The 12,082-nt window shown below is 41.0% G+C and overlaps 1 protein-coding gene across 1 annotated transcript; it reads left to right on the plus strand.

Annotated features, from left to right (window-relative positions):
* The first annotated feature begins 9,573 nt into the window (after positions 1-9,573).
* On the plus strand, positions 9,574-10,194 carry LOC136677836 (transmembrane protein 119-like). Its single transcript, XM_066655502.1, has one exon. It carries the CDS (start codon positions 9,574-9,576, stop codon positions 10,192-10,194), a length of 621 nt encoding a protein of 206 aa, XP_066511599.1.
* The last annotated feature ends 1,888 nt before the right edge of the window (positions 10,195-12,082 follow it).

The raw sequence follows: 12,082 nt of genomic DNA on the forward strand, positions 1-12,082 counted from the left end.
GCTTATCCAATTCCAATTTAGGGTCGCGGGGGGTCCAGAGCCTACCTGGAATCATCGGGCGCAAGGCGGGAATACACCCTGGAGGGGACGCCAGTCCTTCACAGGGCAACACAGACACACACACATTCACTCACACACTCACACCTACGGACACTTTCGAGTCGCCAATCCACCTGCAACGTGTGTTTTTGGACTGTGGGAGGAAACCGGAGCACCCTGAGGAAACCCACGCGGACACGGGGAGAACACACCAACTCCTCACAGACAGTCACCCGGAGCGGAAATCGAACCCACAACCTCCAGGTTCCTGGAGCTGTGTGACTGCGACACTACCTGCTGCGCCACCGTGCCGCCCTTGTTTAGTTATGAATTATTTTATATTATTTTATTTTTTTTTTGTAAATTTAACATACGGTCCAAGCGTTTTAGAAATGCTGTTTTTAATACAGAATATTTCTGTTCAGTTTTAACGAGTATTTATTCACATATATTTCCGCTACAATGGTGGTGTAAGGTTTAATTACTAAAATGCACTATGCAAATTTATTCATTTTATTTACTCTCTACTATCAACATGGAACAAACAACTTTTTATATATAATGATGATGGAAAAATACTGGCAAATCATGCCATGAAATGATTCTTTTAGGAAAATTCTGTATAATAATATTTGTGAACAACTCTTTATCTCACAGTCCTTGTAAGAGCTAATCTAAATAGAAACAATCTGTAGTTCAAGTTTGCTGTAAAAAAAGAAGAAAACAAATCTAATTTGATAAAGATTTAATGAGTCTTCATAAAACTTTCATGTAAGAATTTCCTCTGAATTAGCTTTTAGATAAAGTGAACTCTACTACATTATACTGTATTATGAAAATGTGAAAATCTATGTGGTATTTCTGAGGAATAAAATGTAGCTCAGAGGCATCTTTATGCTCTAACAGTAGGGATTCACGAAGCACTTTTTGTGTGTGATCAATATATTATTCCAAAAATAATTGAGAAGTGATATCTAATATCATAATATCTAGTAGCATAATAATGCAATTGAACCTGTTCAAAGAGCAATTACATTTAAGCAAAACCTTTTTATTAAGGTTATGTTTAAATATATTAAATAAATAAAACATTAAAAAATATATAAAGCCACATTTTTCAAACCAATTGACATAAAGGCCCTAGAACAGAGACCAAAACAGAACAGGGGTTTCCATGATATTTAAATCACCCTCATCTGCTTCCCCCAGTAACGAGACCTTCTCTTGTGCTATGTTAGCATGCCATGTATGACGCTAGTATCGGTTTTAGCTTATCTCCAGTCCTTTAAACTTCAAACCAAGCCTATGAGGAGATCTTCGACAGTGTCCACACATCTGAGATGAGAGAGTTAAATGTTTCAGGATGTAATTTAAGCACTTATTTGCTACATTTTTGGACTGCGCTAGGTTCTACATGCAGGAGCCACCCAAACATTAGCCCCATCCAAGGAGGCATTCCCAAGCCTTTCATTAGATGTGGTTTACACATAGCATGTATTTCTGATGATTTGTAGACTCAAGGATCCCACCTTAAGATCAAGTACTGTTTGTCAAATGTAGTCTTTGAACTAAACCAAAAGATAGGTTATTTGTAGATTACATTATGTCCAAAGGTTTGTAGACACTTCTTAGTGAATTTGGTTCACAGATATTTAATTGTGTGCACACAGCTTAAATTAACACCATAAAAAAGCAAGAAACAGGATGTTTTAAATCCCCATGCTCAATTTCAAGTGTTTGCCAGAGCTATGCATTGAGCTGTAGAGCAGTGGGACTGGGTTTTCTGGAGTGATAGAGCTCCTCCTAGTAACTTTGGGATGAGCTGGAGTGCCAGAGCTAAGGATCCAACATGATTACTCAGATGCATCAAATCCTCAAAGGGGAGACAATGCTGTCATTGCAGTAGAAATATTGGATGAGCAGGTGTCCACAAACTTTTGACATTTTGCAAATTATTTGACCATGTTTAGATGCAAAGCAGCTCATGGAACTCACTCACTCATTCATGGTTAGCCTAAATGTCTACAAAGCTAGTCCAGAACCCGCTACACAAGGGGGTGCTATTCAGTGATTTATATCAAAGACAATTTCATAATGTTTCCAAAGTTTTCAAATTGTCGCTCCAATTTTAACATAAAATAACATTTCTATCTTACAAAGAAAAGTAAAAAATAAAAAATAATAACTTGTGAATGAATGATGGGAATGAATAAAGGAACTGTGACCATTAAGAACAGAAAAAGTGTAAAAGATATTAAGACAAATATAATTTAAAATATGTGCACACCATATATATATACACCACATTCATCAAAGGCCTTCTTTTATTATTGAGGTTTTGTTGAGGCTTCCTCTTTTTAAAATTAGTATCAGATCAAAGTGACTAAAATTTCATTATGATTTTATGGAAAAGCTTGTTTTTGGCAGTTTCTTTAACAGTTAAAGCAACATACGTTTCAAAATCATTGGGATGCTCCATGGCCCTTTAACAGAGAAAAAAGAGCATCTTTCACTGCACTGCAGAATCTGCACTATGTAACATGAAGAAGAGTAGAAAACCTTCCCCCTTTACTCTTAATTTTATGACAATGCTGTAAATGTGAATTACATTCTGCAACTGTACAAAAAAAAACCACATCTTATCTATTGTTCCTAAGGTAATGGTTCTGTCTAAACAGCAAACCTCTGTCAAGTTTTCTTCTTTAAGGCCCCACTGGGCACTTACTTTACCTTTGCTTACAGATTGTAGCACATTAGTCAAAGCACAGCTATATTTTAGCCACTGAGCGTGAGCTTTGTATTTTTTTTTTTTTATATATTTTTGTTGATCGTAGAGACACTGATGTGTTTAAAAGCCCCTGACAGAGCCTCTTTAACTGAACACATGGAATATAGTCTGTTGCCAAAATTGCTCCCTAATCCCTTATTCGTATTGTGCTATACAGTGATCACTCGTTTTTTGTGGGGGATGCGTTCCAAGACCTACAGCTGGAACTACATGTGATATCCTACCGGTTTCTGATAGAGTAAATCCTAAGCTGTGATTTAGCGTAAGTAAATTTCACTCGGATATGGACATGAACAACACATGTACTGTACGTAAGAAATACTTGTAAATGATATATTTTGTCACGTACAGGCCCAGTCTAATACATGTAAATAATTTAAAAAATACTTTTAATTTAAACACACCATAAGAAAATGATATTTTTAGGCGATATAGCGGCCATAAGCTCCCTTGAAAAAACCCGCGAATCTGCGAAAGATGAACCGCGAAGTAGTGAGGGATTACTATAGTGAGGCACTATTAAATTCACTATTAATGGCACTTTTCCACTTCATGGAACCTACACCACTCGACTTCACTCAGCTCAACTTTTGCTATTCCACTAGTCAAATCTGGTCCCTGGAAGAATGTACAAATTAATCCCTGCTTGCTTAAGGTTCCTAAAATTACTTGAAAGCCAAGTCGAATCAAGCTAATACCAAGCAATGGAAAAGCATCACGAGTAGCTCAGAGAAACACAAGCGAATTCAGACATCTTCCACTGTCTGTTGCTTAGTAACAAAGAAACTTGCAATACACCGTGGTCCACATTCAGCTCATAGCGAGCTACGATTTTTACTATTATAGCCCCTTTCACACAAGCACGGTAATCTAGAAATATTCTGGTGTTTATCCGGAGGAACTATGTGTGTGAACGCGACCCGCAACCTTCGTCCCGGACCTTACCCGGACTTTTAATACTCATATTTTGGCTGTTGCAATATGTATCTTCGGTGGCACGTTGGTGCAGCAGGTAGTGTCGCCGTCACCCAGCTCCCGGGACCTGGAGGTTGTGGGTGGAAGTCCAGCTCTGGGTGACTGTCCGTGAGGAGTTTGGTGTGTTCTCCCCATGTGTCCATAGGTGTGACTGTGTGTCGCCCTGTGAAGGACCGGCGCCCCCTCCAGGTCGTCCCGGACCTTACCCGGATTTTACGCTCCTCACGCCCTAGTAAATGTTCCGGGTAAAGTCCGAGTCAGCGCATGTGAGAATGGTGCTGAAAATGTTCTGGGGTTTCTCCAGCACTCCGTACAATCTCTGTGCACCACGCCTAAAACTCGCGTTTCATCTCTCGCTGCGAGGTGCATGTGTGAACGACCACTCCGGGACACCTCCGAACCCCGATACTCCTTAGTTTCTCTAGACGTTCTCCGGAGCTCATGTGTGAAAGTGGCATAGGGCTCGAGAAGGATAAAGTCCGGATAAAGTCCGGGACGAATGGTGCGGGTGGTCGCGTTCACACACACAGCTCCGCCCGGTAAACGCCGGAACATATCCGGATTACCGCGCACGTGTAAAAGGGGCATTAGCTACAGCTGCATTGTGGGCGGATTTTTTGCCCTCGAAATCACACTTGAATTACACTTTAGCGTTCAAACACTCAAAGAACACTTGTGTGTCTTAAAATGTAATTTGGGAGCCGTTTCAGACACCGCCACAGTGTATAAGCACATACTTTGTTTGTAATAGTGGCCAGTGAAGTGAATTTCAGGATAAAGCTTTCTAAACAAATGCCTAGTGAGTGGTTTTATGTGATGGAGGTTTCCAGTAATGTGGCCAGCCAGTAGAAGTGCAGTGGAAACGTTTCTAATAAAGTGGCCAAGGAATGGAACTCGTGGAAATAGAAGGCAGCTAGTGGATTCCAAATAAAGTGACCAGAGACGGCAAGCGGTTCCTAAGAGAAACTGCACTTTATTAGAAACTCCTACCTTGAAATACTGCTCATTGGCCACTTTATTAGAAACCTCTGTGGTGTGTCTAATTGAGTGGACCGTAGTGTCTCATACAGATTAAAAGAACACTAGGTAATATTTGGGATTTTTGCTCCTCGTGCTCCCCCTAGTGGAAATAATTTTTACTCTCACTGTACTGAAATCAATAGCAGAGGTGAAATGAGGGGGGAAATGTCCCCTCTCCCACTGATTTCAGTACAGTGCTGTAAAAATGAATTCCACTAGGGGGAGTTCCACGATATAGTGCAGTTTCTGCACTTCTGAGCCCAGAATTGCAACAAGAAAGACTCTTCTCACTATTACAGCCCAGTTTAGCATCACAATGATATTTAAACTGTGATTTTAATGTATAAATATTATGTTCCTTTAAATACAAAACACACAGGGGCGGTTTTCTAGACAGGGATTTAGCCTAGTCCTGGTTTGAATTGTGATTTTCCATCATTTCAGACAGACATAGTCCTGGCTGGGACACAAGCCTGTGTGTGTACTGAGTTGTTCAAATTGTACTGAGATGTATATTGTGCAAGTTTCTTGACTGTACACGCAGAAATATAAATGAGCTGCAGAAATAGGCCTATGTAAGTATAGGGTATCTCTCTCTCTCTCACACACACACATGCACACAAAAACACACAAACACACACACACACAGATGGCACACTGCTCTCTCTTTGCTGTGGTGAGAGGGCCGAAGCCAAATTACAAAGCATACCCAGGCTTGCTCTGTCCCCACCCCAAATAAGTAATGACCTGCAGTGACCAGAATAGATTTAATGCAGTGTGGCATCTGTATAAACACAGAGAACATTTGCCATAAGGTAGTGGAGAGCGAGGCATTTTGGATTTTTTATGTGTTTTATATTACTCCCTTAACTTCGGCTTTCACTGAAATAATTGCTCGTAGTTCGTGAGAGATACGTTAAGGGCATAATAAAGGGTTTCCTCCAACACCCAAAAGTCCAACTGCAAAAATTAAAAAGAGAAAGAGTGAAGTGCACAAACCACTAAACAGAGAAGTTAATTGCTGTTTATAATATTCTTATTCTTATATTCTTAAATGAGGCCTCAAGAAAGTCAGTGTTTTGTTTCTGGTGTGAGCTCCTTTAACCAATCACATTTCCATAGGAGTGTTCCAGTAATACATTTAAATATATTGCAATACAGCATTTAACCATTTAATTGTGATATTAGTGTTCTGGCATTGCAGTATGTACAGGTATATCACAATTTTAATATACAGCCTGTTAAGCATGCACTATAATACTAATATTAGTAATCTGTCAATTGCCATATGAGGCAGAATAACTGTAACACAAATATTCAGTTAGATTCTAATACTCATATTTTGGCTGTTGCAATATGTATCTTCGGTGGCACGTTGGTGCAGCAGGTAGTGTCGCCGTCACCCAGCTCCCGGGACCTGGAGGTTGTGGGTTGAAGTCCAGCTCTGGGTGACTGTCCGTGAGGAGTTTGGTGTGTTCTCCCCATGTGTCCATAGGTGTGACTGTGTGTCGCCCTGTGAAGGACCAGCGCCCCCTCCAGGGTGTGTTCCCACGTTGCGCCCAGTGATTCTGGACCCACTGCGACCATGAACTGGATAAATATCTTTATATAGCTGCAATATTAATATTCTGTCCATTGCGCTATATAGCATAACATTATGACCACCTCCTTGTGTTTACACTCACTTCCAGCTCCACTGACCAAACAGGAGCGCTCTACAATTAAAAAAAGAGACTGTAGCCCATCTCTTGCTCTGCAAAGTGCTCCGGTATGTTCAGTAGCAGCACTGTTACTACAGTACTTGTATTCTTGTGTATTGTGTATATAACCATGCAAACACAAATATATTGTTCAGCCCGGATGTGAATGGTTTGAACAAAGCAATCTTTTTCCTGTCAGAGATTCTAAGAAATGAATAAATAGATTTCAGATGATAGGCTTCCTTCCTCTGGCGCACATGACTGCTAAGTCTCTTACCATTCTAATCTTAGAATCTGGACAACAAAACACAGCAGATGCTGCCCACGAGAGCATTGTTTGAAATGCAAATGTTGACAAACTGGCATATAGTTATCAGCAGAATTCTGTTAAAACTGTAATCTTTCATTTCTAAACTACTTCTGAGATGTAAAGGTGTTCATACCCGTGCTCAAACTAATGGGAGGAGAACAGTGGCACACTTCCCACATCCTGACCATAGCAAGGTATCTGCATACGAGCGATAAAAATGTGCTGAGATCTTCTCTAAGAAAAGCCAACACACCCATTGAGAATGAAATCACAGCAGACACTAATGTTGCCAAACATTATTGTATAGAACAGAAGCTTGTTCTGCTATACTCTTCTGAGAAGGCTTAAAGCTAGATATTGGAACATTTGACTGCATTCAGTCAGCTTTAGACAGGGCAGGGACTGATGATTAATTCTGGCGCTCTGAAACATCACCACTGTTTTGATTGATGCTCTGTTACTTAAAGGTGACGTTCACTATTTTAATCAAAAAAACTATATTTTATAAAACGCTGAGGATGTTTTCTCACCATTTGCTAACTCTCCAGTTGGTTTGCATTCGCAAAACTGTGTTTATGAAGCCCCAGTGTCTGTAAATGGGTAAAAAAAAAAAACGTCTCAGTCTGGTTTACAAGCTTTCTCTCTCTCTTTCTCTCTCTCTGCTCATGGCAGAACAACTGCATTTTCAAGGCTTTTACACCAAAAATAGATCTTCAAACACTAAAAAGCAGGAACTGGGATGAGGATATTTCTGTTCCATAGATGGGTAATATCGACTCATTTTTGCTGTAGCTATTACGTTCTATTAAGGTAGAACTCACTCTAAATTCCGGAGAGTGGTAAAGACATGAAAGTAAACACAGACTGTGAAGTGCGACTAAACAACTCATGTTACAAACGAGTTTTGTGGCAATTTAAACAGTGAATAAAAGCTTACAGACAAGTTCAAATTTAGCTACAAATATCAGTCGTTTTTTTCCCCTTAGAAATACTGTTCTGAACATAAAAAAAAAGAGACAACAGTTTTTCCCCCACCAGTTTTAGAGGTTGCCTTTAAAAGAACACTGTTCCACTGCTGCGGGCGGCACGGTGGCGCAGCAGGTAGTGTCGCAGTCACACAGCTCCAGGGACCTGGAGGTTGTGGGTTCGATTCCCGCTCCGGGTGACTGTCTGTGAGGAGTGTGGTGTGTTCTCCCTGTGTCTGTGTGGGTTTCCTCCGGGTGCTCCGGTTTCCTCCCACAGTCCAAAAACACACGTTGCAGGTGGATTGGCGACTCGAAAGTGTCCATAGGTGTGAGTGTGTGAGTGAATGTGTGTGTGTCTGTGTTGCCCTGTGAAGGACTGGCGCCCCCTCCAGGGTGTATTCCCGCCTTGCGCCCGATGATTCCAGGTAGGCTCTGGACCCCCCCGCGACCCTAAATTGGATAAGCGGTTACAGATAATGGATGGATGGATGGATGTTCCACTGCTCAAAATCCCAGTGTTGTGCCTCCTACCTCCTACCACCAACATGTTACTGGGCATAGTGACCTTAAGCTCTGTACAAGCTGTGAACTGAATATATGATGTCCATAATGGGAACATTTTGATTCTGTATATCACCATGTGTTTTCAATATTATATATCTCATAGAAAAGCAGAAATATATATTGTATAATATATGAAAATATATTATATTTTCTGTAATATTTTTTATTAGGTTTGCATTTTTTTAATTTTTAATTTTTTGGTAATGTATAATTGAATTTTAAAATTCAAACATTCTCCTGACCTTTTATCATTTTATGGTAACTGTTGCATAGTATTAAGAATGACGAATGTCATTATATTCAACAAAAAATAACCTTTTTGTCAAATACATATATAAATATATATACATATATAATATAAAGAATTTTTGTCAATGCATTCGTTATGAGCTTCATACTGGAAAAAAACATTTGTTTTGGTTTTGGGGATTTCAAAGTTGGTGATTGTGAATGTGACATATTAATGCATCATTTGTAGATCAGTTACCATAAAATGATCAAAGAGTAGGAAATGAGTGAATTGTCAATTAGAATATTCATTCATTCATTATCTGTAACCCTTATCCAGTTCAGGGTCGCGGTGGGTCCAGAGCCTACCTGGAATCATTGGGTGCAAGGCGGGAACACACCCTGGAGGGGGCGCCAGTCTTTCACAGGGCAACACACACACACTCACTCACTCACACCTACGGACACTTTGGAGTCACCAATCCACCTGCCAACGTGGGTTTTTTGGACTGTGGGAGGAAACCGGAGCACGCAGAGGAAACCCACGCAGACACAGAGAGAACACATCAACTCCTCACAGACAGTCACCCGGAGCGGGAATCGAACCCACAACCTCCAGGTCCCTGGAGCTGTGTGACTGCAACACCTACCTGCTGCGCCACCGTGCCACCCTCAATTAGAATATGTTACACAAAAGTGCTTTAAAATGTATTTGTACACTTAATACGATATATGGGTGGTGCAAGAGAGAGTCTCGCTGTCACATAGCTCCAGGATCCTCCCTCCCTGACATGCTATTGTTCTGATTATGATTATATTTGTTTTTTTAAACATAATGTATTGTTTTACTGCTGAAAATAGCTGATTGTTACTGTTATTGTCCTGACTCCAGTTTAGGTGTAGACGAGCGCCATGTCATCTTCAGGGTTTCCACAACTTACCTGCATCCTCCTCCTTGCCCTCTTGGGATGGAGCTGTTCCAGCATGGCTTTCCCTTTCAACATGTCCATGGAAGGCAGCGGGGATGAACAGGAACTGATCTTCCCCACATCGCATAGCACACAAGGCCCACCTGCATCACTTCCATCCTCCTCTCCTCCACCAAGCATTACCACCACTTTCATCCGCCTTAAGGATTTCCTGTTCAATCGGGTGGTGGACTTTCTGCGCAACAACCTGCTCCTCATCATCGTCGTAACATCACTGCTTGTCGTCATTGTCTTCATCGTGTGTTGTGCTTCGGCCATGAGCCACAAGCGCAAGCTTGAGGCCTACTACCCGCCCAAGAAGCGTGTGCCTCGGAAGTATACAACAAACCCTGGGCAGGATAGACCACAGCAACAGCAAGCCCTTCCAGACCACAAGCCCCAGGGAACCACAAGCTACCTTCGCACACCTTCCAAGGCTCTAGTGGGAGAAAAGGAGGGCAAGGACCCCAGGCCCAAGCCACAAGAGGCCACAAAACCCGCTGAGGAAGTGGAAGAGGTGGAGGTACCGAAGGAAGAGGAGAAGAAGAAGAAGAAGACGGAGGTGCCAATGCCAAGCACTTCAGCAGGAAACGGCCAAGTGCTGGTGTGTACCTGCCACCTGAGGAAGGCTCACTGAGCAGGGGCCAAATGACAGGGGAATGGCATTTGGGATCTAGTGGATTTGTCAGGAATTACACACTTGACTCTTGTCTAACCTGTAAGATCAATTGTTCAGATGTTTCTGTTGCTCTGGGAAACATCATGAGACGGATCATATTAGGGCTTTGAGGTCATCTGCTTTTGGGTTGCCACTTACTTGGGTGAATTTGAATATTATCTGCCCAAATTCATTACAGATTTACCTGGATCATGTGTGTTTTTCCTGTTTCCCCGTTGTTGAAATTAACTTTAAGCTGTGTTCACCATCTGGAGATACAGATAGGTCTTACCTTACTGTTCCTCCTAGAGTTCTGTTTAACTTGTACTTGTGAAACTTCTCAGACCAAAACAGCAGATCCAGGATCAGTCTTTATTGTTAACCTGAATCAGCACTCTTTTTCTGAGAGGCTTGACAAGTACTGTGTGTTTGAAACAAAGAGAGTGGCAAAGATACTTGTTTTCGAGATACAGAGCCAGATAAGGTACCCGATTCCAGTCCAAGGACTTCCATTTTCTGCACATTTTTGCATTCTCCTCTCACTACTACACCTGACCCAGACCGCAAAAAGATTAACAATACAAATCCATGGTGTTACATGAGACAAAGCACAAAAAAGTGCACAGGGTGGGACCACCTTAGACGAATCTTGTTCTTTTACAGAGCAACTTTTTCGGTAATTCTGCCCAACCCTGCTTCTGGAGATCTGCTTCCCTAAGGAGGTTATTACCAACCCTAAATTAACACACCTACCTCTGATGTTCTTATATATGTTCCTCACAATTAAGCGGATTAAGGGTGTTAAATTAGGACCGTTTCCTGAAGTCTGTAGTTCAGATCCAGATACTTCTTTGGTAATAGATGTTATCTCAGGACAACTCATTTAACATTTGCTGCTAGATTTTTCTACCACACGTGCCCTACGAAAAAAAAAGCCCTCTATTCCATGCTGTTTAACCGTCTGGTGTGGGCTACCATTTATAAAACAACCAAAACAATCCAGTAATGCAAGTTTAATCCCTAATGGTGCCATTCAAGACAAGGAGTACAAATGTGCACAATTGGCATGTATTTGTGTGTTGTGTTTTGGGAATTAACATAGTTTAGCTGCATGCGTTCAGACAGATGAGTATAGTTCTTTAATTTCTTGTTGCGCCATGTGGTATTCACATGATTCTTTTGTTGGCCATTAATCCAAGAAAAGTTTGGACCTTTTCAAGGGACAATGACTTAATTTTACAAGCTGCCATTGTGAGTTGGATTAACCCTTTGGGGTCTAAGGACATTTTCTCAATTTTCTGAAATTTGCCTTTAAAGCACTTGTATTATAATATATTACCCACATGTTTTATATAAAAATGTTTAGAACAGTCTCAACTCTCTCATTAAGAGAGGCCTATGTCACCTAGAGAATTTTATGAAGAGATAATCTGTCTCTAACCCTGAAAAATCCAATTTTAGAAAATTTTTATATCTCTTGTCAAAACATCCCTTTACTCATGCGGATGGATTGTTTTGGTGATTGAAAAAGTTTTATCAGAGTCTTAAAAACAAGCGTCCACCAGTTAGACACGGCGAGAGGCAGAGGAGGAGTGTCTCAAGCTTATACAGAAGCTGGTAACTCGGGATGTACAGTATCGCATACTGCCGTGATAACACACAATCGAAAGAGCAGTTTCTGCACATTCACGGAGTGTTTAAACTGTATTTCTGCGCTGTGTTATTGCTAAGATATTAATAGAAACATCACGAATGGTTGTATTTGATGCGCCGGCATGTTCTTTGACCCTAGCGGGTTAAAACAAATCACTGCTCTAGCTTGGAGATTTTACAAATTCCTAATTAGTGCTGGATGTCTGCATCTCTT

Source organism: Hoplias malabaricus, chromosome Y (assembly GCF_029633855.1).
Source record: "Hoplias malabaricus isolate fHopMal1 chromosome Y, fHopMal1.hap1, whole genome shotgun sequence".
Lineage (NCBI taxonomy): Eukaryota > Metazoa > Chordata > Actinopteri > Characiformes > Erythrinidae > Hoplias > Hoplias malabaricus.

Coding starts and splice junctions, on each gene's coding strand:
- LOC136677836 (XM_066655502.1), top strand. CDS start 9,574: ATGGCTTTCCCTTTCAACATGTCCATGGAAGGCAGCGGGGATGAACAG.